This window comes from Podarcis melisellensis (genome assembly GCF_964234715.1).
Source record: "Podarcis melisellensis genome assembly, chromosome: 1".
Taxonomy (NCBI): domain Eukaryota; kingdom Metazoa; phylum Chordata; class Lepidosauria; order Squamata; family Lacertidae; genus Podarcis; species Podarcis melisellensis.
In genome coordinates, this window is record NC_138528.1 from 33,721,579 (window position 1) to 33,748,186 (window position 26,608).

Genomic DNA, 26,608 nt, shown 5'->3' on the forward strand with positions numbered 1-26,608 from the left:
TTCTGTTTGATTCCTCCCAATCTTACTTGATGCACCTGAGCTTGCTCCAGCTGAGCAGCTGTTTCTCTCCACTTAACAAAGCATGCGATCCTCACCTGTCCTGAGCTTAATCAAGCAGAGTGGTCACACCCCTCCTCCCAGACCAAACAAGCCCGATGATCTTCACCTGATCAACTAGTGAGTTGTGTTGCCTGCCTCAGCCTCTTAAAATGCACTTCCCACTGTTGCTGATAACCAATTCCTCCAACCATCCCTCAAAAGGCTTCGTTTCCAGACCCTTGGTTATCTTGGCCACCCTCTGCACACATTCCAATTTGTCAATATCCTCCTTAAATAGCTGTGCCCAGAACTGGACACAGTATTCCAGATATGGTTTGATCAAGGCAGGATAGAGATATTGCTTTCTTTGATCAGGACACCATCCAGCATCCAAATATTCTGTCAGTTTCATTTCAAGTAATGAACCAATCTTTCTTTATTATTCATGTGTGTGAACTTCTTGTGGGCATAAGGCTAAGGGTAAACACATAACAAACACACATTTTAAATTCCAGCAAAAGGTCCTAAACCTCTTGGCAGTGGATGTACTTGTGAGGGCTGGACATGTGTGGATTCCAACACACACCTTGTAACAGTGGGGACCACATGGTCCCCTACTAGTCATGTGGTGCATATTTGTAGGATCTTGATAATCTAATCCCTTTTATTGGCCTTGAGGTCAAGGATTGATTTGAAAAGGCTGGTTTTTGTGTGCCTAAAAGTAACTAATGTATATTTCCTCAAATCAGTCTTTGGTTCCTCTTAGGAAAGACAGCCTCTTTCTCCAGGATATTGTAGATGGGGAGACATCAGCAAGTAAATGCTTAGCTGTGTTGTAGGGTCCTTTTGCTCTGGGAGGAGAGGAAGCAGAGGACTGTTGCCTTTATGTCTTGCTTCTGGGCTTCCTATCAGCATCTAGTTGTCCCCTGTAGGGCTCTTGGACTAAATAGACATGGGGGTCAAATGTGGCCTTTGAAGCCTCTCTAGCTGGCCCCTGGGACTCCCTACACATTACACACCTGCTCCCCAGCCACCTCCTCTTCCCAGTCCATGAACCATGATCAGCACTTGCTTCACATCCTCCATGAGTGCAACGAAACAGATCAGTGCTTAGTGACTGGAAGAGAGAAATGCAGCAGGAAAGGGCTCGTTTTAGTGAAGACTAGCATATTCAGAAGTTAACCTCAAGGATATGCTTGAAATGGTAAAATGAGAATAGCAGAGAACTGGACTTGATCCATAAGGAGATTCTCAGCTTCTGCCTTTCAATTTGAAGGACATTTCTTTTTCACCAGTCCACAAAGCAGGTAACAGGCGGAACAGTAAGGAACTATGGGAGGACCCATCTGTGGTGCATTCAGAAAATGTGCAGCATGGAGCACACAAAGAGACGTTTGTAAATCCCAAACGCATGTAGGAAATGTGTTGAAAAATGGGAAAATGAAATTCTCCATTACGTACTCAGAACATTGATGTCTATGTACCTCGGAATTCGCAAAAAGATCGCAAAGCAATAGCAAGAAAACATGACTAGTGCACGGTGAAGCATATAGGTATCAGTCACAATTAAATATACGTCACGATATCCACACAGGGAGCGTAGTTTCACTCATAGAAGAACGCTTACTTAACATGAAAGAACCCGCACAAGTGAGAAACCATTTACATGTATGGTGTGTGGAAAGCGAAACTTTCTAGTGGGCTAGGAGCAGCACACTGCAATAAAAATAAAATGCTTAAGTTGCATATTAATGTTTATCTCCAAACGATGTATCTGTCAAGATATGAACGTGGGCGTCCTATCCCATAAAGCACCGGAGAAGATACTGCGCTCGGAGACGAAAAACTGAGCTTGCTGCAATCCTCTCTTCTATCAAACGATGGAAGTTCACAGCAGTCCCGTCCTCTTTTAAATTGGTAACCACAGGAGCGGGGAAAGCCGTTTCCTTAGCCTTCGAAGAGCCAGCGTTTGGAACTTGTCGTGGATAGATGAGTCCTGCCGACAGCACGTGTCATGCGACGATCACCCTTTGAGCAGATCGAGTGACACAAAACGGGACGCCGGAACGCCCAGTGGTGCTGGCCGGGTCCCCCTGGAACGCTCGCTGTAAGCGATGTAGGAGGTCGGACAAAGAACCAGCTTCTAGCTTGCCGGAACCGGAAGAGACGGGGAAAGCATTTCCTGATGGACCGAGGTGGCAGGAAGCGGGTAGGGATCGCTTGTTAGGAAGGGGCCGCCATGAGCCGACTGCGGGAGGAGGATGACCCTTATGTGATCGAGGAGCCCAGCGATGAGGAGCCGGCGCAGAGCAGGTCTAGATACATATATAGGGAAGGCGGGTTCTCCTTTTCCGCTCTGTGTTTGCGGGGGTGGGGATTAGTGTGGACGTAAATAGACGTGTGAAGGGGGGTGGAGTTTCCTCCTCTCTCGGTATGTTAACATGGATAATATCTCTGAAATCGCTCAGAAAGAAATGGTCGGGATGTTCTATCTTCACCTGCATTTGGGTTTGGTAAAACTCCCCTCTGCTTGAGATCTCCAAATATTTCTTTATGGTTCTATTTTTTAAAAAATTGAAACAGGGGCTTCAAGTTTCAGGAATCACCCCTCGGTGTTATTTTGGGGAAATCGGCACGCTATTCTTTCCTTCTGTTGTAACCAGCGCTTTTTTTCTAAAAAAAATGTTGAGGGGTACTCTCATTTTCCTACTCATATTGAAATACTGCCCCTCAATGAGGCCAAACTTAGAGTCACAAAATGTTTAGGCCGTATGCGTACCCCTGCGTCCCCCCAGGAAAAAAAGCACTGGTTGTAACAGTTATCAGGGTCTGCTTTGTATTCACTTAAATAAAGATTACTGTTTATTAAATTTGCAAAAATGAGTAGGTAGAGTCTGGGTATTATCAAATTTACATGTACACACACACATTTCTACAATGACTTCCATGTTCTGTTTCCCCCTGTAGAAATAGCGAAACATGGGTGTTTCCATGGCTCCATAACTATTATTTTTCCATTTAGTAGCCATTTAACCTAGACTGTGAGCGAATGCACTGTGTGGAGCTTTTATCCCTTAATAAGAGGAGGGGTGTGTGCTTCCCAGCTGCTAGGTGAAGCAACTTAAAATAGAGCTGAGACTATGGAATCAGCTGGGTACCTGATATACAAGCAACCTTTACAATGCTGTAAAATGTATCTGGGGATGCAGCTAACCTAGATGGGTAGGCAGGCTGAGGTGCCAGACACCAGATTCTAGACCACATCTAGACAGATAGATAGGAAAGTGTAAAGGAGATCTACTGTGTGCTCATGAGCACTTTGTCTTAGGTCCTAAAATATTATTTTGTGTGTGTTGGGAGGAAGGCAACTGAACAAACTCAGAGGTGGAGGTGATGAGATTATTGCAGACAAACAGGAACAACGACTTTGAAGACTTTAATTGGCAAGGTCTAGTACAGACATAGGCAGACTCGGCCCACCAGATGTTTTGGGACTACAATTCCCATCATCCCTGGCCACTGGTCCTGTTAGCTAGGGATCATGGAAGTTGTAGTCCCAAAACATCTGGAGGGCCAAGTTTGCCTATGCCTGGCCTTAGCCTTCTTTACTTTCCTAATAATAAACCAGATGCCAGATTTGGCCACTGATATTAATGAGCTTAAAAACAACTCTATGCTGGATTGTGGTTTGTTGTTAATATACAAAGCAATTTACCTGTATCTCACTCCCTGTTTACCTTCATCAATCTGCTGGAGCCTGTCTTCACATGCAGGGGAAGGCCCTAACTCACTGAGAGTTTGAGATTGCTTACCCGCACTTGGTTTAGCCAGCCAATTGAAGCCATTCCTGAAGTGTGGCTGCTGTTGCATGCTGACAGCTTCTAGGAGGCTCAGGTGAGACCTGAGTGCAGGGTGGAGGACCAAAGGTGTCCCCCACCAGATGTACCCCCCCCAGCACTCTATACACCCCAGTTGTCACTGTGTACAGTGTATAGTACACACACCTAACTTTTTTGCTGTAGAGTTAATATCAGTAAATTTCTTCAGTTCTAAGTTTTTAAACAATAATTTTCTCAGTATTTAAAAAGAACCCTGCTTTTGTTGTGTCTGTAATAGACTTGCCACATTTATCTTGAAATGACAGTCTTCAATGTTTTATCATCTTTTAGCTCTGAGGATGAAGTAGATGTGCTCTTGCATGGCACCCCTGATCAGAAGCGCAAACTGATAAGGGAATGTCTGACAGGAGAAAGTGAATCTTCAAGTGAAGATGAATTCCAAAAGGAAATGGAAGCAGAACTGGACTCCACCATGAAAAATATAGAGGGCAAGTGGAAATCGCAGCTAACAGGTAAATCTCTAAACTGTGGGACAATATGAACTTGCTGACAGCTATCTTCCTGCACATCTTATGTTGGACTGTTGTCAATTTTGTGCTGCTGCTTCAGTTCACTCCCCTCCCCCTTTAGAGGCTTTGCAGACAAATCCATCCCCTTCAGGCTACCTTTTCCAGCCTGGTGCCCTCCAGATGTTTTGCACTACAATTCCCATTATCCCTTACCATTGACCATGCTGGCTAAGGGCTGATGGGAGTTGTTGTCCAAAGACCTGGAGGTGGACAACAGGTTGGAGAAGGTTGCCTTACAGCACTTAATTCAGGATGTGTGAGGTGCTTCTGATGAGAGATAAAGCACCTCATGCCTAGTTTCAAAGAGGAGGGTTTTCTCATTTTGAGTGAGGTATAAAGAAGTTTAAGGGACGCGGGTGGTGCTGTGGGTTAAACCACAGAGCCTAGGACTTGCTGATTAGAAGGCTGGCGGTTCGAATCCCCGCGACGGGGTGAGCTCCCGTTGCTCAGTCCCAGCTCCTGCCAACCTAGCAGTTCGAAAGCACGTCAAAGTGCAAGTAGATAAATAGGTACCACTCCTTTGGGAAGGTAAACGGCGTTTCCGTGCGCTGCTCTAGTTCGCCAGAAGCAGCTTAGTCATGCTGGCCACATGACCCGGGAGCTGTACGATGGCTACCTCAGCCAATAAAGCGAGATGAGCGCCGCAACCCCAGAGTCGGTCACGACTGGACCTAATGGTCAGGGGTCCCTTTACCTTTACCTTTATAAAGAAGTTTAACCTGTGTAGTCAGAGTCTCATTGGAGTGCAGTGGCTAATATCAGAATGCGAGCTATAAATTTCTACTCATGTCTGAAGCAGAACTGCAGGGCTCTTGTATGCAAGGAATTTACTCCCAGGTAAGTGTGTGCAGGCCTGCACCCTAAGAGAAAACATAGATCTCTTTCTGTATAGTGATCCCATGTTGACTACGTATTTTGTGTTATGTTTTGTGACTCAGGCAGTACGTCTAATGCTGGACAGTCTGGAACAGGTTCCCCTGCAAAGTACTACGATGATATTTATTTTGATTCTGATTCAGAGGATGAAGACAAAGTAGGTAAATAACTGGTTATTTACTGCAATTACTATTGCTTCCTGCATCAAAATTCACTTCTGCTTTTGGTGTATTTCCTTTATCCACAAGACTTCCAATGAATGAGTTCTCAAAAGGTAATAATATGTTGAAGCTTTGACTTGTTTGTAACGTACCATATTTTTCCGTGTATAAGACTAGGTTCCCCCCCCTAAAAATAATGTCAAAAATTAGGGGGCATCTTATACATGGGGCCATCTCCCCCCATTTTCTTAAATCTGAGTCCCCCAAAATAGGGGTTGTCTTGTAGGACACAGGGGTGTCCTATAGACAGAAAAATATGATATATTTTTAATTGCTGGCAGAAGCATTTAACTGTCAGTGCCTGTCTTATCTGCACAGGGAATATTCCACATTCATTCTCTGAAGTTGCTACTACAGAGAAAGAAGCAATCTCAACCTTGGCTTTTTATGCATACTGTCGCAAAATGTAGCAATGTAGTTTACTGTTGTTATATTAAGACTGTTGCCCATGCTACATCATGCTTCAAGACAAAATTTCATTTATTTGTAATTAGAAAGAAATATTTCACAATATATAATTACATGTTGTTTTTGTGATTAAACACTATGCTTTAATTATGTTCAATTTGTAACAATGAAAATACATCCTGCATATCAGGTATTTATATTACGATTTATAATAGTAGCAAAATTATAGTTATGAAGTAGCAATGAAAATAATTTTATGGTTGGGGGGTCGCCACAATATGAGGAACTGTATTAAAGGGTCACAGCAATAGGAACGTTGAGAACCACTGCCTTAAAGAGATCTTCAGGCAAATGAAGGAGTTCCTCCCGCTGTAGTAAACTAACTGTACATGAAGCTACTAAATAAGCTAATGCCTCGCATCACGGATGCTATTTGGTGTCAAGGCAGCTGACCTTGTGATTGAGACTACTAAATGCCTTCATTCTTCTAGAAAGATGAATGAATTTCCTGCATCCTCACACACCATGGTAAATAAATGTCCTCCTTGAGTTTGCTTAGTCATTGGTCTCTGGAAATCAATTGGACTTTATCCCAGGTCACATAATCACCTCAGCTTAATAAGCAGAGATAAAGATGAGCTTTTTGTCCTGACACGACCACTTTGCTCTTTCTCTTGTCGTACAGGCAATGAACCCAAGACACCTCTAATTAACATTTCCCAGTTAAAATAAAAAGCAAATCTAGTTAATTAGAGGCTTCTTGGGTTTATATCTCAAGAAGCAAAAGGGATTGTGTGTGTGGACAAAAGGCTTTTTCATACTTTGTCTTTTAAGGCCTGTATATGATTATCTGACTACAGCTGGATAAGATAGTATATTTAGAAATGTAGAATGGGTTGTAATAAAATATTTATCTGCAATATTGCATTCATTGTTGTGGCAGGATTATTATTATTTTTAGATTCTTGACAAATGCCTCTACCAAATCTTTACATTCTGCATAAATGGCAAAATTTCAGAAGTCTTCCACATTTCATAGAATTGTAGTGTTGGAAGGGACCATGGGGGGGTCATCTAGCCCAACCACCTGCAATGCAGGAATCTTTTACCCGGAGTGGGGCTCAAACCCATGACCTTGAGATTGAATCTCATGCTCTATGGACTGAACTAACTCCTGTGGTAATAAATGTGATAATAAAAAGAGATGCCCAGTATGGCCTATTTTGTGTTTTTAATTTTGTTGCAAGCTGCCCAGAGTGGCTGGAGCAACCCAGTCAGATTGGTGGCATATAAATGAGATAATAACAATAATTTTCCATTGCACCAGTTTTTATGTTAAACGTGTCCTGGAAGGCAATCCTGAAACACCCTGTTCTCTGAATACCGTATTTTTCGCTCTATAACACGCACCTGACCATAACACACACATCGTTTTTAGAGGAGGAAAACAAGGGGAAAAACATTCTGAAAGAAACAGTGGATGTATCATTTTTGTGCTTCATGCTGTGGCCACAGACATGTGATCTGATGGTGAATTTGGGGTGACCCAATGCAAAAATCCTGAGAATCCCTGTGGATCCGTGCTTTGTAACCACGTTTTTGCACCATTGCAGCCAACAGTGGGTGCGTGATTTTTGGGGGGCAGGCTGTAGCCATGGACATGCTATGTGCTCTGATGGTGAATTTGGGCTGACCCAATGCAAAGATCCTGAGGATCCATGTGGATCCATGCTTTTTAACCACGTTTTTGCACCATTGCAGCCCCAGGCAACAGTGGGTGCGTGATTTTGGGGGGGGTAGGCTGTAGCCATGGACATGCTATGTGATCTGATGGTGAATTTGGGGTGACCCAATGCAAAGATCCTGAGGATCCATGTGGATCCATGCTTTTTAACCACATTTTAAGTGGGGAGGGAAGGAAAAACACAGAACGGACAAGGAGCACGAGAGGGGTGTGCAGAGAAGCAGCTGGCTAAGAATGCAGGAGAGGGGTATAACGGGAGGGAGGAAAGGAAGGCAAAAGTTTTCCCTCACCTACCCACCCAAGCCAGCCAGCTCGCGCGCGCTCTCTCTCTCTCTCCCTCCTGCATGTTTTCAGCAGCACCGGAGCACAGAGACGACACTCTGCTTTCCCCTCTGCTTGCCTGGAGGGGAGGGGCTTTCCCTGCTCTTTGTTCCGTTTGAGCAAACACAGCAAGGAAACAGGTGGGTGGGCAGTAAGACCCTGAGGCAGAATGCAGGAAAGCAGCCGCTTCCTCTTTTCAGGTTTCCCTTCTCCGAGACGTGCAATTTGATTTTTGCCTGATTTTTTTTGCCTCCCCTCGCACCATTTGGCTCCAGGGACCACACATTCGCTCAATAACACGCACAGACATTTCCCCTTCCTTTTTAGGAGAAAAATTTTTCGTGTTATAGAGGGAAAAATACGGTAGTTTATCTAAAGATCAACACAGTAGTCTTGTGTTGCACAGCAAACTTAATTAACAGTTATTGCCAAAAAGCATAACCAGTTTAGTTGTGTTTATCAAGGACACATCATTTCAGTTACAAATAAGTGAAGTAAAACTTTTAACCGGCAAACACAAACTTATATAAAATAAAAAATGGAACTAAGAAATAAAGGTATTGTGACAGTTCACTCATCTAAAATACACCCCACTTCATTAGAACGCATTGGCTCAAAATAGTACAAAAACTCCTGACTTCATAGCTTTGTTAGCACTAAAGGGAACTCAAGGAACTCAATTTCACTGTACATCACATTTTGCTTCCAGACAGGTATACTTTCCCTGCCTCCCTTTCCTTTTAGTGTGGGTATTGTGACCAAATTGTCATGCTTACTTTCTTCAGGCTTTTGGAAAATTTACGGATCCTTTTACTCTTTAGAGCAGTGAGATTTGCTGCCTGTTTATATTGCACTTTTGCTGTCTGAAGCAGCAACCATAGGTTCTGCCACTTTCATTTCAAGTAATAAACCAATCATTCTTTATTCCTCTTGTATGTGAATTTCTTCTGGGCACAAGGTTAAGGGTAAACGCATATTCGTAACAAACAAACGTTATAACTCTGTCGAAAAAACCTAAAACCTCTCAGCTTAATATTGGGAGTGTGCATAGGAAGATACACACACATGGCTTCAGATGCACATCTTGTAACAGCTTCGGGCTTCATTCGCCCAACTCATGGCAGTATCATTCACCTTATTAGCATGCAGCTTTTGCAAGGGAGGCTCATTACCAAATAGGCTTCTGAGTCACGTTCTTTGGAGGGGGTGTTCTAACTGTATCTGTGTGAACTTGAACAGTTGCTCCAGAAACCAGAAAAAAAAGGAAACATCAGCAGCGCCGAATTCCAACTAATGATGAGTTGTTCTATGACCCAGAAGAAGACAACAGAGACCAGGCGTGGGTGGACAGGAAGAGACGGGGGTAAGAAATTGAACATTTAATTTGAGTCATGAGAATACTCGTGTTTGTGGTCTTGCACTCAGGTTCTGCTTCTGGGCTTCCCATAGGCATCCGGTTGGCCACTGTGGCAACAGGATGTTGGAGTAGATAGTAATAATAATTTATTATTTATACCCCACCCATCTGGCTGGGTTTCCCCAGCCACTCTGGGCGGCTTTCAACAGAACACTAAAATACAATAACCTATTAAACATCAAAAGCTTCCCTAAACAGGGCTGCCTTCAGATGTCTTCTAAAAGTCTGCTAGTAGTTTTTCTCTTTGACATCTGGTGGGAGGGTGTTCCACAGGGTGGGTGCCACTACTGAGAAGGCCCTCTGCCTGGTTCCCTGTAACTTGGCTTCTCGCAGCGAGGGAACCACCAGAAGGCCCTCAGAGCTGGACCTCAGTGTCCTCAGATAGGCCTTTGGTCTGATCCAGCAGGCTGCCTTTAACGTTAACTCTACACATTCCTGATTTTCTGACATTGTTGCAGCTTTGTTTCTTATTACAGTGGTACCTCGGGTTAAGTACTTAATTTGTTCCGGAGGTCCGTTCTTAACCTGAAACTGTTCTTAACCTGAAGCACCACTTTAGCTAATGGGGCCTCCCGCTGCCGCCACGCCATCGGAGCCTGATTTCTGTTCTCATCCTGAAGCAAAGTTCTTAACCTGAAGCACTATTTCTGGGCTAGCAGAGTCTGTAACCTGAAGTGTATGTAACCCGAGGTACCACTGTATACGGATATCAAATGAGCCTTAATGCTCAGTTTCCCACCTGCACATTTCTCTAAAGTGAGTGGGAATTATCACATTCTGATACTATGTTGGAAATAAAAATCATTTATTGACTGTTGTTAGATTGTTTAGTAATTGAACAAATGGTACTCCTGCAAGGCACTCTATGGTAAAATTCCACTCAAACATTTGATGGGATGGGATCATGAGGAACTTAAGACTTTAAAAAAAAAAAAAAATTTATTGAAAAATTTCAATGTAGAATACAATAAAAGTCAAACTAATCTAAAGGAAAATAACATAATATATATATATATTATTCAAATTATTCAAAGCATACACTACAGAATAACATTAGCTACATCATATAATATAGCTACATATCAATCTGCCAGACGTATGGGGGACGTAAGTCTGATTAGCATTTACCTGCAGCTTGGTGGGAGCTTTTTCTTCTGGGTCCCTTCAAGCGTAAGCATTGGCTTTCCTTTTGAACAAGCAAGGAACGTGGTTATTGGCTCTCCCTGTGTGGGCACCACCCATGTCAGCACTTTTTTCATGGTGGTGTCTATATATGTTCCTGGAGTGATGTGGAGTTGCCCTGTATTTGGCATTAACATACCAGTTTGTCCCTGTGTGCGTAAAATAATTTGAAATACAGTCATACCTCGGGTTACAGATGCTTCAGGTTGTGGTTTTTTGGGTTACGGACCTGCCGAAACCCAGAAGATTACTTCTGGGTTTCGGCGGTCGCGCATGTGCAGAAGTGCAGATGCGCCACTGCGGGTTGCGATCGCTGCAGGTTGTAAACGTGCATCCCACATGGATCACATTTGCAACCCAAGCATCCATTGTATAAGCAATGTTGTTAAAATAGGGAGAGATACAGGTCTATAGGGATAATGCATGCAAGCTTTTAATTTGGGGGTTGTCATTTTGGAGCAGGGTCTTGTAATCATGAGTAGGATTGACAACAAAAATGGACTATCAGCTATTACGTGGTAGTTTGAAGACCTTAATGTTCTGACAACATTTGAACACACTTTCTGTAAACATCAACTTCATTTGATACCTATTCTGACCATTCGAGGGTGTATACTGATCTGTTTGTCTGAATTAAGATGGATGTATTGATGTTTACCACAGTGAATCTGAACTAGAAACTTTATTTTGTTTTCTTCCCCTTTTGTGGTGGCTTTAAAAAAAATTCAAAAAGAGGGAAAAAAATTTTTAGATGTGTTGGGACTGAGAACATGCAGTGCTTGCAACTGTCATGCTCTTGGCATGCAGTTTTGATATGCACCAGTTTCAATAAAGATGCTTAACCAGTAAGAATGCTTCTCCTGACCTATAATATACTGTCTTGTAGGTATCATAGGTTAAGAAGTCTTCACTCACAACAGCCACAAGCCAAACTACCTGCCATTCCCAGCAGTGACGCTGTTTTGAATTGTCCTGCATGCATGACCACACTGTGCCTTGACTGCCAGAGGTAATATTTCAGCCTTAAGAAACTTGTACAGCAATCACAGATGAGATAAGCTAGTGTTTGTTCATACAGCAACCCTGTAATTTCAACCGTCTCTGTCCGGTTTTCATGAACTTGCCTTTCATTAACTAGGATGTTGGTCATAATATTGTCTCCATGTTTAAAGAGAGGTAAACTCAGGGCTGGATTTAGGTTTGATAAGGCCCTAAGCTACTGAAGGTAATGGGGCCCTTTATATGTCCATCTGTCCTTTGTTGCTGTTTTTTGTTTTGAATATATGCTATATGGTAGTTTATGGATCTAATAGGTATCTAAAACCATTTGCACATAACAAATAGGAGCCTACGCGACACAAAACACTGTTGCTGTATGTAGGTTTTATTTTATTTGTTTTTTATCTTCTATTTTGGAAATGTACGTCCTGGTTTTTTTCCTTTAAATTTTTTTGGGGGCCCCAAGAGAGTGGGGCCCTAAGTTATAGCTTGTTTAGCTTATATGTAAATCTGGCATTGGTTGTCAAACATTGGGGAAGAGGGAAAGGATTTCCCCCCCTTGGAAATGCATGTAATAATAATAATAATAATAAGTTTTATTTATATCCCGCCCTCCCCAGCCGAAGCCGGGCTCAGGGCGGCTAACAACACTAAAACAGTACAACATTATAAAACATTATAAAAATGAATTAAAATCAAAATTGATGGCAACCATAAACTAAAGTTTTGTAAAGATTGCCAAAGGAGGGAGTCAGGCTGCGCCCTGACCAAAGGCCAGGTGGAACAGCTCTGTCTTGCAGGCCCTGCGGAAAGATGTCAAGTCCTGGAGGGCCCTTGTCTCTTGTGACAGAGCGTTCCACCAGGTTGGAGCCGCAGCCGAAAAAGCCCTGGCTCTAGTTGAGGCCAGTCTAACCTCTCTGTGGCTTGGGACCTTCAAGGTGTTTTTATTTGAAGACCGTAAGTTCCTCTGTGGGGCATACCAGGAGAGGCGGTCCCGTAGGTACGAGGGCCCTAGGCCGTATAGGGCTTTGAAGGTTAAAACCAGCACCTTAAACCTGATCCTGTACTCCACCGGGAGCCAGTGCAGCTGGTATAGCACCGGATGAATGTGATCTCTAAGCGAAGACCCCGTAAGGAGTCTCGCTGCGGCATTCTGCACCCGCTGGAGTTTCTGGGTCAGTCTCAAGGGCAGCCCCACGTAGAGCGAGTTACAATAATCCAGTCTGGAGGTGACCGTCGCGTGGATCACAGTGGCTAGGTCAGGGCGAGAGAGGTAAGGAGCCAACTGCTTAGCTTGGCGGAGATGAAAAAATGCCGCCTTTGTTATAGCTGCAATCTGCGCCTCCATGGAGAGGGAGGTATCGAAGATTACACCCAAACTCTTAACGGACGGTGCTGGCACTAATTGCACCCCCGCAAGAGATGGGAGTTGCCCACTCAGTCCCATGTCGTCCCGTCCCAGCCAGAGGACCTCTGTCTTCAAAGGATTTAGCTTCAACCGGCTCCCACGTAACCATCCAGCCACAGCCTCCAAGCATCTGATCAGTGTGTCTGGGGCCGAGTCCGGGTGGCCATCCATCAGCAGATAGAGTTGGGTGTCATCAGCATACTGATGGCAGCCCAGCCCAAAACTCCGGACAAGCTGGGCGAGGGGGCGCATAAAGATGTTAAAAAGCATCGGGAAGAGTATTGCACCCTGGGGCACACCACACACCAAGGAGTGGCGGGATGACAATCCCCCCCCCCAAGCGCCACCCTCTGTACAGTTTTTGTTCAGTAGATTTACCTTGTCTCGGCGAAAAATTGACTTCCAGCATGAAGGGCTTCCTTTTTTGTGCTTCTCTTTTTAAATTTAATAATAAAAGCCAGCTTTAAACAGATTTCTGAATTTGAAAAAGCAACTTCATTCTATTGTAGCTATAACCACGTGTTGTTGGGACTCCAGTGCCCATTGGCCTCAGCCAGCCTGATCAGGGATGAGGGATGATGGGAGTTGAAGTCCAACAATGTTTGGATGCCCACAGGTTAGCCACTCCTGCAATAAGTAAAGCTAAGAGCTTTAATTTTGGCTTGTTGTCGCTCATTGGGATTAATTTGAGGCACTTTGGTTGGGATTTTTTGGGGGGAGGGGGAGGTAGAATAAGACCATCCATTGCTAAATGTCACAGAGGTTATTCTGGAAAACCACTAGAAAACTATAGGGAGACAGTGACAAAATGGTTATTATTATGACACAAACTTTCAGTGGTAACAGTCCGCTTCATCAGATAGAATAGTTTGTTGACTACTAAAGGCCTTGTCAAATAAGCCAGATAGTTTTTAACAAGCTTCATACTCTTATCTTTTTCTGGTTATGCTATCATGGTTATTCTACTGGAATTCAGACATATCTATTTCATCTTTGCTTCTTAAATTTGCAGATCTCCTGGATTCAGGACATGTAGGGTTACCAATTTTGTAATATTTTTATCAGCAACAGATTATTGCATTCCCATTTCTTTTCTTCTTTTTTTCAGGCACGAATCATACAGAACTCAGTACAGAGCAATGTTTGTCATGAATTGCACCGTTATCAAAGAAGAGATTCTGAAATACAAAGGTCCATTGAACAAAAAGACAAAGAGAGGGCACAAGAAAATTAAACAGAGTAGTGAATCCATTGCTAGTCAGGAAAAACAGGAAGAGGAGGAGATATATCATCCAGTAAAATGTACTGAATGTTCAACAGAAGTGGCTGTCTTAGATAAGGATGAAGTCTTTCATTTTTTCAATGTTCTAGCAAGCCACTGCTAAGATGCAGCATTTTGCATTGGGTTAAGTTTGCATAAAAATTCAAAAGCCAAGGACTGTTCTGTTTCATTTGTATCTTCTATTAATCTGATGTAAAAATTGTATCCTTGCCACACACCCTGTATTGGTAAAGCAAGTGAACTTTAGTTATGTATATAGTTCATGTTTTTAGAACAGTTTCTTATGTATATAAATATTTTTATCCTGCTATTTAGAATTAAAATGTTCTGATCTTGGGGGAATTTAGACCATAGTCTGTGGCGTGGCTGCCTGATAATGTTGCTATAAGCATTACTGTAAGAGTTGAGCTTTAGTTTGTGTAAATTAGATATTGGTAGCACTAAACTCTGTTCAAGACTTGTTTTTTGTTTTCCATTCTTTATTCACCCCAATATTTTGGAAACCCTGTGTACTTGCTACAATTTCTTGCTATAATTTAAGGTTTGCCATCTTGTTCTCATAGCAAGACTGCCTTCTCTAACATCAAACACCTTCCTAAAAGCGGCATCCGTATTTCAAGTAAAAACAATCACAGATATGTTCTTGGTTTCTTACCTATCAAACTCTTGTCATTTAAGTCCTTTTCTATAGGCTGTGTAAAAACTATAATTTAAACACCTTTGAATGTGTTACAAAATGCAGACTAGTTGGTAGAATTTATTGCTGAAATGCTATTGTAAAAAAAAATATTGCAGCTTTCCCTGGAATATGTAGAAGCGATAGAAGTATTATCGTCTTTTAGGTTCCAGGTGAAAACTTTTATTCTTGACTGTATACTTCAGCTGTATGTTTATTTCGGCTGTGATTGAGTTAGTGCAGCCTCTTTTATTTATTTCATAAAATTTATACACTGTTTGATTGTAACAAGCCCTCAAAGTAGTTTACAAAAAGATAAAAACGACAGAATCAAGAAAAAATTACAATACTTTAAAACATAACAAAAAGTGAAACTTGTAGTTGTTTGGTCGTGTCCGACTCTTCATGACCCCATGGACCAGAGCACGCCAGGCGCTCCTGTCTTCCACTGCCTCCCGCAGTTTGGTCAGACTCATGCTGGTAGTTTCGAGAACACTGACCAACCATCTTGTCCTCTGTCATCCCCTTCTCCTTGTGCCCTCCATCTTTCCCAACATCAGGGTCTTTTCCAGGGAGTCTTCTCATGAGGTGGCCAAAGTATTGGAGCCAAACTACTAAAACATTAAAATTCACCTCAGCTTTTTAAGGATCTATCTGTTTATTGAGTAGTTTCCTTTATGATCTTTTGTGAACTGCCTTGGAAATTAGTAATTGAAGGTTTTAATAGATTTTGGAATTGCGTTATCCAACGTTTGGAAGGTGGAACCAGCTTATTTCCTCCTACTCCATTGGACCAAAACCAATGGATTCAAGTGAGAAGAAAGGCAATTCTGACTAAACATCCGGAAGAACTCTGACAGTAAGAGCTGTTTGACAGTGGAAGAGACTCCCAAGAGAGGTGGTGGACCTTCCTTCCTTGGAGATTTTTAAGCAGAGGTTGGGGGGCCACCTGCCATGTATGATCTGGTTGAGATTCCTGCCTTGCGAGAGGTTGGGACCAGATGACCCTTGGCGTCCCTTCCAAGTCTTTTAAGATTCCGTGACACAGGTGGGCTATTGGCCTAATCCAGGAGGCTCTTGGAGAAGTTTCGAGCCTCGCAGCTCCATGAAAGTTGCGCAAGTTTGCGGAGTCGAAGCCTCAAGCGCAACAGGCGCTTTCTTTCCCCGCGCTCCGACGTAACCTCCTCAGAAGCAGGCCTCATTCTTAGCTAAGGCGAGGCACGCTATTGCAAAAGGCAGCTGCAAGCGGCGGCCTCAAGGGCGCCGAATCGGCGGAGGCGGAACTTTGCGTAGGTCGCCCCGGGCGCCAGAGCGAGTGGCAGGGGGGTTAGGCCCGGCCTGGCGGGGCGGGGCGAGGAGCGGCTGAGCCAATCGGCGGAGGAAGCTGGGCTTCCCTGCCTCCCCTCGGCCGCCTTTCCGCCTCGCCTTTCGAGCGGGTGCGTCTCTCTCTCCGGGCGGCGCACTCTGACGCGCGGAGGCGCTGCTGCCGGCGAGATGGCGCTGAGCTCGGCCTGGAAGCAGATGTCGTGGCTCTATTACCAGTACCTGCTGGTCACCGCGCTCTACATGCTGGAGCCTTGGGAACGGACGGTGTTCAGTATCCTTTCTGGTGCGGTTGAAGGGGGAGCCGTGAGGGGAAAGGGCGCCGCCGCCGCCGCCGGGAAAGTTCGCGGTGAACTGGGCGCGGCGCGGGCTGGGCAGGGCGCCGGCGGGAGGGCAAGGTAAAGGACGGCCCGGGGCAGGGAACGGCGGTGACCTCCTGGCTTCGGCCGAGAGGGAAGGCCGCTGGGCTCCCGAGCCGGGAGGGACTTGGGCCTGAGGGTGTAGTGGTCGGAGTCGTCCTGCACAATTCAGGTTGGCGGGAATAAATGTATGTCTATTTATGGGAATGTCGGCCAGGCCTGTTCCTTCCTGGGTGGAAGGTCGTAGCAAACCTGAAGGCGCGTGTATCAATCAATCAATCTCTCTCGCTCCTCTTTATCTCCGCCCTACGCTTGCAGCTCCCCATTTGCCCCCTTTCAGTGCACTTTTTACTTCGCCGTTGCTCTGGGGTTTTGTTTTGGTTTTTTGCAGGCGCTGCTGCTGCTGCTGCAGCCAACAAGTGACTGCTGACGTCTTTTTCGCCAAGCTCTGCTTAGGATGGATTCATCTAAGGCTCGGCGTTTTGCATTGTGTACTTGCGGTTTTACGGCTGTTTTAAAGGAGTTGTGCGAGTTTCACCTAAAATGATGGAGAAAAGGCAGTTCTGGTCAACGGATCCTTGGGATCCACCTTAGCCAGCTGTGCTCTGGAGAAATGAGGACTTAAGTAACTGAAGTGGTTCTGCACGACCCCTTAAATTTGTCAGTGACTTGAGTGAAGGGATTTAAACAGAGTGGGTTGGGTTGTTGGTTGTTTTTGGAAGGGAAGAGGCTTCATGTAGCTTGGGGTGCTGTTAAACCTCTGGGGAGCTGTTTAGAAGGTGGTGTTAGGTCACTGGGTGGATGGCTGTTAATGTAACTGTGGCTTGGGACTATAAAGCATTTGGGTCTGGGCAATTGTGTTTCAGAGCTAGGGAAACAAGATATGCTGCTTGTTGTAGCTGCTTGTGAATGAATTTGAGGGTGGTTTATCACATAAGTGTGGTGGGCAATTGGGGCTGTAGGATCATGGTTTCCTGTACGAGTTTCATTTCAAAGGGAGGTTGAGAATTTGTTGTGAAGAAAAGCTGTTGTCTTTCATGATAACTTTCTGATTAACTCTAGTGGGAGGGAAAATAACTTCCTAGTTGTTCTGGGGTGTGTTGAGGGTGAATAGGACTGGAAGGCAAAAGGTGAAGGAGTGATGGAGCTTTCCAACATCACACTATTCCAGCTACATATTTGTGCTTATCGTTTGTTGCTTTACTTTTTTTACTAACAAATTTTCAAATGGTCCATTAGTTCAAATAACAGATGATAGTTTACCACTAATTTCAGTTATGAAAGTATACAGTATTCTGTATAAAATGTTAGATATACAGTCTAGGCTCACTAGCCAATTTCCCATGTAAAATAGCTCCACTAGTTTTGGTCTACAGACTACTTTGCCATTGGCATTAACACAGCATAGTCTTCATTTTTAAAAGGCTCTTGTGCTTTCATCAGCTGGCTTTGCTGGAAGGTGAATACCACATGATTTTGGCTCTTTAACCTCAGAGTTCCCTCAAACCTGTTGACCCTTATGGTCATTATTTTGCTACTGGCTTACTTTGTCATACTGATTGATAATATATCTGCAAAAATAATCATGATATGATATATACATACTATTCTGCTGTTGGTTCATAAGTTACCCAGACAAAAGTGAGTTGTGTGCAACTCATATGTCCACATGGTGCATTGCTGGACAAGCCATTTTTGGTCATAAAGAAAAGTTACAGCTTGCTTCTGGTAATTGGCAAATGAGGAGACTCACTATATTGTCAATGTTTACTCTTTGGAATTAGTGTATTGATCAGCAACTGGTGGTTGTCCCAGATCAAATTGGTGTCTTGGTAAGTGACACCTGCTCCCCATTCCAGATGCTAAATCTCCTCCTTTTCTTTACCAAGTGGCTTGGAGGGCCCTGTAGTGAAGAGCTGTCCTGCTTGTTCATATTTCCCCCTCTTTCCTGAAGTCGGCATGGGTGGGGATAGGAAAAGCGGTTCCTTCCATTGTGTTTGTATGCACACCTTGATCATCTTCTGTACTTTGTGAAATACGTTTTAACTGCCAATGTGACATACCGGTAACTCCTATCTACTTGCAGAACTCACCCATGTGTTATGTTATGCTTCATTCAGTTCCTTTCATGAAGGAACTTGCATACTGACTAAACTATTATGTACTGGATTCCAAACACTCTGCACTATTAATATTATTATTTTCAGGCATCACCCCCTATTTACATGGGTTACGTTCTGGGCCCTCGCGTGTGTAAGTGAAATTGCGTAAAGTGGGGAACACCCTCTAAAAGACCCTTTGAACTCCCTCTCTGCCACTCTCTCTTCAATCCATACCAAAAATACCATATCCAAAAATATCCACAACTAGAATTGAAGCTCTGGGGACAGCAGGAGGCTGGAGGACACATGGGAAAGCAGCTTCTGCTGTGGCACTAGACCCCACACCAGCTGTTAGGTGGTCTCTTTGGGGCTTCCTCTGCTCTCACTGATGTCCTCTTTGGGCTCCAGAGAGCATCTCTTCGCGAGCCACAAGGACTCTCCACCTATCTCTCACCGTTTCTGGGTTTGAATTGAATTATTTATTTACTTCCCACACCACACACTATGCAGTTGCGTTTGAGTCAGTTGTGGCGGGAGTGGGAGGCTGTATTAAATTTGTATACTGCCCTTAAGCTCCTAGGACAGTTCACAAGATAAATGTAACTTTTGTTACATTGGCCCCTGGGGTTTTTGAACTTAGGCCTTGTACCAACTTGAGTTCTCCCTGAGGGATGGTTTGTTCAGCCTCTTCAGTGGTGCAAAAGGAAAAGCAACTGATGAGAAATAGAAATATATATTGTGTAATTTCCTCTATTGCTAGTAGTAAGCAAATCAGGTTTTGTATATGTTTGGCCTAACTAAAAAGCTAGATTTGTTAGTGAGGCATAATTAAGTCTAAATACTTCAACTTAACGGGTTCAGTGCTTAGGTTGAGTTTCCAAAGGTAGTTATTACTGTTTATTCAACTTTCAGTGTGACCTTCTGAAGAAGTCCAGAGCAGCACTCTTAATTAGTATAGTCCTCGTTACTACGCTGTTGCGCTGAGTTGCTGCCAGTTAATATTCTGCATTAGTTTAGTTGTCTATGTACAAGACTTAAATGTTCGTATGGCTTGAGACCTGGCTTTATAGCATTCTTGCAGTGTGGTTTTAATACATTGTCAATACGTGGTTTTCCTTTACTGCCATTCAGATTCCATGTTAGTATCAATCCTTGGAATGGCACTTTACACTGGCTATGTTTTCATGCCTCAGCATATTATGGCAATATTGCACTATTTTGAAATTGTGCAATGATGAAGAATGTATCAAGCAGTGACCAGTCAGAAGCTGAAGAACTGACCATCTACAATTAAGGAGTTCTACAGATGACGAGACAAGCAAGACATGATTGTGTACACAGCTGATAGTCACCACTAAGGGATGCAGTATGCCCTACGTTTTGGTGGCATTTTCTTTCTTAACAAAAAATTCCTTGTATAGCAATTTATCTATTAACATTGTGATTGTTTGTACCTTTGATATCAGTATTTTCTTAACTTTGTGACAGTCTCAGTATTACACTGTGAAAGCTTTTCTTACTGTAACTTTGAGTGCATTTTGCCTTCTATTTTTAATCAAAAATCATCTTATTAAATGGGGCTTAGAGCTTTTGCTATTGTATGGGTTATATGTGCAACTGGGTATATTTCTAGCTAACATTTTGTAAGAAAAATATGTTTAGATTCATATGGAGATGTGGATATATTCATGGAATCCTACAAAACTTTGTTTGTAAGACCTAACTCAGGTGCTTTAACTGCTATCTGGACTGTTCAACAGAATACTTAGGTATCATTCTATTTTGCTTTAGGAATAAATGGAAATGTTTTGTTCCATTTGGAGAAGAGTAAGACCACTTGGCACTGCATGTATGGAACACTACTTCGTAAGGGGAAAGTGCGGGACCCAACTCCTGTCTGAACATAAAACCTTAATTTAATTTTATGCATGTCATCTGGAGTTTTGTGATAACATCTTAAAGCTGCTATTATAGCTTGTAACTGTACTATACTTTTGTTTGTTTATTTCCCAAGGAGCATATTTTAATATTGACTTAGTTCAAAGACCATGTCTATGGCAGTTGGCTATAATATAATCATGTCTGTATTGTGAACCCTGTATTGTAACTGTTGTTCAAACACCCTTGAATACTTAGACCAAATGACCAAAATATAATGTTTGATGTAGACTTGAGTTTAAAAACACAGCAATAAGGAGCTGTCTACTAGGCTGAAGTCTTGTCTTAGTTTTTATAGCTTTTTTCAGATTTCTATTCTGAAATGTAAGATGGCAGTTTTTAAGGTGTGGGTTCTTTTTTTCCCCAAAATAAAAGCTGAAAGCAGAGTTGATGCCTAATGTGGTGGTACTTTAATTTTAGGGGGCTGTAGTGCAGGATGCAGAACCTTTGGGTGTTTACATGTGGCTGATCTCCAGCTCCTACCAGCCTTAGCCAGCATGGTCAGGGGTGGTGGTGGTGGTGAGAGTTTTAATCCAGTAACTTCTGGAGGGACAGAGGCTCCCCATCTGCACTGTATTGCTGTACTGGATAATACTCCTTTAACAGTGTTCTAGAAAGGAGAAAGACCATGGGAATACTGAGCTGCTGCCAAAGTCTCCCTTGCCCGGGTTGCTTCTCCAGTGGTAGCAGAAGTGGTGGGGTGCCTGGGGGTGCTGCCTCTTGCATTTTCACTACCTGAGGCCCATTTCATAGGTGGGCTGGCTCTGTCTACCATTAAACTCAAGGTGGGGGTGGAAGTGTTGAGGTGAATTCATATAATATTAAGCAAGGGAGCTTTCAGAAGTTTAAGCAAAGTCTATTGGCCCTACTTTGCACTCTTGAGTAATTCAGTGCAGTGAGTGGAGAATGCAGAGTTCCACTTAAAGAATAACTTCAAAGAGCTTTACATCCTACAAGACCCTATCGCCCTTCAACACAGTCTTCAATTTCTCTCATAATGAAGCTTCAAAGTGTCCTCTGAATGTTCACTATTCTAATCAAACGGGTTTTGTAGCCCATCTTTCCCCTGCTGTACCAGTCATGTTTTAAACATCTTAAGTTAAGACATCAAACGGACAATTTCCAAAGCCCCCCTCCTAGCTGCTGAATGAGGAAATGGTATCCTTTGTGAAATACAAAAATAGGAAAGTCTGTCCTCCACTTTAGCCGCTATAGGTGTAAAGTCTAGAATTATTTGTGAAATTTAGGCTCATGCTATTTTAAGACCACAGTCCTATGCACAACATCCGTGGGACTAAATCCTATTGGGCCTAGGGAGGCTTACTTCCAAGTTTAGAAGTGAATCTTATCATTAGAAGTGACTCTTATCATTGAAAGCTATCTGATTTCCTGTCTGAAGCCTGTATGTGCAGGAGTCTCTGTTTTAAGCTGAAGAGATGATTAAGGGGAGACATGATAGTGGGCTTAAAATTCCCATTCTGAAGTCTTGTGCTCTGTTGCTCTAGACTCCAGCGCGCAGGTCTAGAAAAATATGTGGAAATGGCAAAACCACCTAAATATAAGACAGGTTTTACAGTGGAACAAACAACCGTGTCATGAGGTGGTGGGTTCTCATTCACTGGAGGTATTTTAGTAGAGTCTGGAGGCATCCTGCATTGCAGATCTACAACTGAGCAGGGAGTTGAGAGATACATCACCACCCCTAGGCTCTATGGTTTTATTTCTTAAAGATGGATTCCTGTATGAGAGCTGCCACCAACTGGAAATCTCGGGGGACATGAAGTTGGTCCACAGCATGTCCATATTGAGTTGTGTGTGGGGATGCGATAAGAGATCTCAAGCATGGGCATATATAATGCTAGGTGTGGGGGATAAAGAGTATGTACTATGTAGAAAGTCTCAGACATGCAGATTTGAGGGAAGGTCAGGAAAGGACCACACTTAAAACAGCACTACCACTAATTTTTAATCTTTGTTTCCCCTATTGAGCAATTGAAATGAGGTGGATAGAAGTGTCTCAGGGCTATTGGAAAATTGCTAATAGGAAATGACAAGGCACACAAGATAACCCCCTTTTGCCTCCAGCTCAAAAGTAACCTCTGTTGAGGAAGCTATGTTAGAACACTTGGGTACTGCTAGGGGACTGAGGGAAGAGGAATGCTCTCAAACTAGTTCAGGTGATTGAAAGAGGTGGTCAAGTAGCCAAGGTGTATCTGCTTTCTTCCCACACAAAAACTTTATGGTGCTCAGACAGGTTGGTTTGGGTAAGCACAATGTACAAATGTGAAGCTCTCTTATTTTAATGCATTTTAAACATGTATAACCTGACAAAAAGAAAACATCAAAAGAGACTTAAAATCAGACATAAACACAATTGCATGCAATGAAAAAATAATATAATCAAAACATCTGAGTGGGTTAAAAAACTAAAGACAGTGGATTAAAAAACTAAAAAAAGAATGTAACAAGCAACCCATTTAGCGTTCTTATCTCAGCAGTAGCCCTGAACAACCCTGAGATCTTCAGATGAAGGGTGGTATATAAATCTAATAAATATTAGTATTAGTATATTAGTACCCCACCCATCTGACTGGGTTGCCCCAGCCACACTGGGTGGCTTCCAACATATAAAAACATAATAAAATATTGCACATTAAAAAGCTTCCCTATACAGGGCTGCCTTCAGATGAGATAACATGGCGTCTTCCAGATGCTTTGGTGCTTCAACTCCCAACAACCCTCTCAGCTCCAAACAGCAGAGCAAGCGGTCAGGGCTGATCAAAGTGGTTCAACGATACCTGGACAGCCACAGTTTCACAACAAGAAAAGGGTCTAACTGATGGTTTTATGCTGGCCCTAGTACCTCACTTCAGCGCTTGCTGCCCATGGCACTAGTTTTGCTTGTTTTGAAGATTTCTAGCCCTCCCCTCATTGTATGAGATTGCAGGATGGCTCACAACAATTCAAAACTTAAGCACAAGAGAAAATACAGAGCTTGTGGTGCAGTGCCAACAGCAGAAAGAGACAAGGGGCTGCATCCAACTCTGCATGTGCACATTTCCCCTCCTGCACCAGGGCTTCCCCTTCCTCTCTCCCGGCACACCCTCAACATCTACCCTAGAGGGTCTTCCAACCCCCGGGAGCAGATTTTGAGGGTGCTCAGGGGAGACGCAGAGGTGCTTGTGCAGGTGCAAGTGCTGCACTAGCAGAACAATATATGACCTGAGATTTTCTTTATCCACATGTGTAGAGTACTGCTGAGGCTAATGGAACCCCATGTTGGTAAAAAGCCTGGAACAGGGATGGTGGACCTGTGGGCCCTCTAGATGTTGAACTTCAACTGAAGAAAAACGTGGTGGTTGTGGGTCTGCTTTGGTAAGTTCAGTCCATCTAGCCCAGGCATGGCAAAGCTTGTCTCTCCAGCTCTTTGGGGACTACAATTCCTATCATCCCTGACCACTGGTCCTGTTAGCTAGGGATGATGGGAGTTGTAGTCCCAAAAGAGCTGGAGGGACAAGTTTGGCTATGCCTGATCTAGCCCAATATTGCCTACTGTGAATGACAACTGTTCTCAGAGAAGGGTTTTCTAGCCTTGCTTCCTGTGAATCCTTGAATGTGGAAAGGCTAAGGACTGAACCAAGGGTATTATGGAGGCAGCCCTGTAACAGGAAGCGTTTAATACTTGGTGTCATATTCTGTTTTTCTCTGTGTTGGAAGCCACTCAGAGTGGCTGGGGCAACCCTGCCAGATGGGCAGGGTATTATTACTTTTACTACTATTACTATTACTGTTGTGAGGGTGTGTTCCATCACTGAGCCAGGTTCTCTTTTCGCTCCCACACCTGCCTTCCCCAACTGGGACAGAGCAGCCAGGACTTCCTTCATTGCAAGTGTCTTTCTGGCATCAAGTTCCTTGTCTCACCTTTACTTCTGGATGACATTCTTCTTGCATCTCCTCCTCTTGCCTCATCCAGCTCCCCTGCAAGTTGTCTGTAACCTTTCTGACCTTTCAAAATAACATCTCCTTTGATGCTCAGCACTCAATCTTTGACTTCCTTTAGTTTAAATCAAATACTTTGGCCAAATCCCCTGCAGCTCAGAAACCTCAAAATAGGAGTCCTCAGGGGGGAAGTATTTGCTGGGATTAAACGATCCAATTTGTAGGGCTGCCTGCTGGTATCCTATCACCTCTTTCCTTCAAATATACCTTTTACCCACATGTTGTCTGAATTCTGGAAGCACTGCTGTCATATTCTTCTAATCATTCAGCAGTGGGCAGCTCTATCATTCTGTCATTGCTGGAATCTAATTCATTAGAGTTGAGAACAACATTGTGTCATCTAGGCCTCCTATATCCACTGCCCCATGTCAGGTAATTAGAATTATTCCTAAAGCGTGCTTTTCGGTATCAAATGGTAAATGATCAGATATATGTAGATTCTCCAAAAGACAAGTCACCAGTGACAGTCCTTGTGCCAACATTTCCATTGTGGGTTATGTCACACAAGCAGCTAAACCAATTTACAGGCCACAGAGTTTGTTCAATCAAGATTGCTTTGCTGTCACCTTTTAGAATTAGATACTCCCTTTTGGAATTTTATCTGCTTCATGTACATTACAAACGGAGACCTGTAAATAGTTGCAGATCTCCCTCCCCCCATTCCTAGAATTATATGCAGGTTCTGCTATCTGCTCATTATGCGAAAATCCACTTATCCAAACATGAGGAAAGTGTGTATAAGTCAAAGTTGCCTACAAAAATTTGCATATTACGACAAATTTGCACTAAAATGCTGCTGATTTATCTTTTTAGGACTTTTTCAAATGCAAACTGATGTGGCAATGTGGAGAACTGAACATAAAATGGGAAAAATGAGGAACAGAGAAAGTGAAATTGACAGATTGCCATCCCTACAACTGACATGCAAATAGGTGTTGCCTGGGAGAAAGTTCTCACATTGAAGAGTAATGATCCTGCACAGCATATGCCCTAACAAACAGCATTATCAGTTTGAAAGCACCAATCAGCTGTATAAAAAGCCTGTGTGAAAGGAGAGGTTAATTCCAGGCACCTCCTCCTCTTCCCTAAGAGGTGATCAGCAGCACTAATAATCTGTTTGGCAATTAGCATCTCACCTGCAGCACTGTACACAAAGCCTGCTGCTGCAGATATGTATCTCTGAATTAGAGCCATTATACAGAGTCCTCATTTGGAAAACCCTGTTGTAAGGTCAGGTAAGGGTAAGCTGCCTCTAGTACAGTGGAGCATAGTTAACCCTGCACCTTTTTTGAATGAAAAATGGAATGCTCATTCAACCCCTGCTGGCAAGATTAGTATCTTCTCCCTGCGGTACCTCCTCATTAAGTTCTGGTTGACTTCCAGGGCTTGTTGAGTGACAGTGGCTGAAGAAGGCCAGGTAACATGTGGGTGCAGCTAAGCATATGAATCTTAATTAGAACTGCAGTTTGATTTGGAACTAGAAAAGCATCAAGAACAGTCACTGCCTGACTTATGAAAGTCTTGCCATTATTGATAAATCAATTGCCACCCCAAATCAGCCAACTAGACCTCCATTTCCCATCCACATGTTCCAGGGAGCTTAACTTGATCACATTCATAAGGAAGTTTTCACAGGGTATTTTTAGCCATTAGGGTTTTCTGTGTGGCCATTTTGGACTGTGTACACCAGGGGTCAGAAAACTTTTAGCAGGGGGCCGATCCACTGTCCCTCAGACCTTGTGGGGAGCCGGACTGTATTTTTTGGGGGGGAAATAAATGAATTCCTATGCCTCACAAATAACCCAGAGGTGGATTTTAAATAAAAGCACACATTCTGCTCATGTAAAAACACCAGGCAGGCCCCACAAATAACCCAGAGATGCATTTTAAATAAAAGGGCACATTC

At 43.3% G+C, this 26,608-nt stretch overlaps 2 protein-coding genes and 1 long non-coding RNA gene across 3 annotated transcripts in view; 2 read left to right on the forward strand and 1 right to left on the reverse strand.

The window, feature by feature from the left end:
- Positions 1-26,608, reverse strand: part of LOC309357141 — a 192,997-nt gene that overhangs the window by 3,020 nt on the left and 163,369 nt on the right. The gene's annotated exons all lie outside the window — the stretch shown is intronic.
- EAPP (E2F associated phosphoprotein) lies at positions 2,196-15,627 on the forward strand. Its single transcript, XM_081889048.1, has 6 exons — positions 2,196-2,352; positions 4,209-4,390; positions 5,386-5,484; positions 9,257-9,380; positions 11,503-11,625; positions 14,132-15,627. The coding sequence occupies exons 1-6, from the start codon at positions 2,279-2,281 to the stop codon at positions 14,406-14,408; spliced, it is 879 nt and encodes a 292-aa protein (XP_081745174.1). The 5' UTR covers positions 2,196-2,278; the 3' UTR covers positions 14,409-15,627.
- On the forward strand, positions 16,388-21,089 carry SPTSSA (serine palmitoyltransferase small subunit A). Its single transcript, XM_081889116.1, has 2 exons — positions 16,388-16,578; positions 19,897-21,089. Exons 1-2 carry the CDS (start codon positions 16,476-16,478, stop codon positions 19,998-20,000), a joined length of 207 nt encoding a protein of 68 aa, XP_081745242.1. The 5' UTR covers positions 16,388-16,475; the 3' UTR covers positions 20,001-21,089.

Coding starts and splice junctions, on each gene's coding strand:
- EAPP (XM_081889048.1), top strand. CDS start 2,279: ATGAGCCGACTGCGGGAGGAGGATGACCCTTATGTGATCGAGGAGCCC. Junction 5,485..9,256: donor AGAGGATGAAGACAAAGTAG/GTAAATAACTGG, acceptor GAACTTGAACAG/TTGCTCCAGAAACCAGAAAA. Junction 9,381..11,502: donor GTGGACAGGAAGAGACGGGG/GTAAGAAATTGA, acceptor ACTGTCTTGTAG/GTATCATAGGTTAAGAAGTC.
- SPTSSA (XM_081889116.1), top strand. CDS start 16,476: ATGGCGCTGAGCTCGGCCTGGAAGCAGATGTCGTGGCTCTATTACCAG. Junction 16,579..19,896: donor TTGGGAACGGACGGTGTTCA/GTATCCTTTCTG, acceptor ACTGCCATTCAG/ATTCCATGTTAGTATCAATC.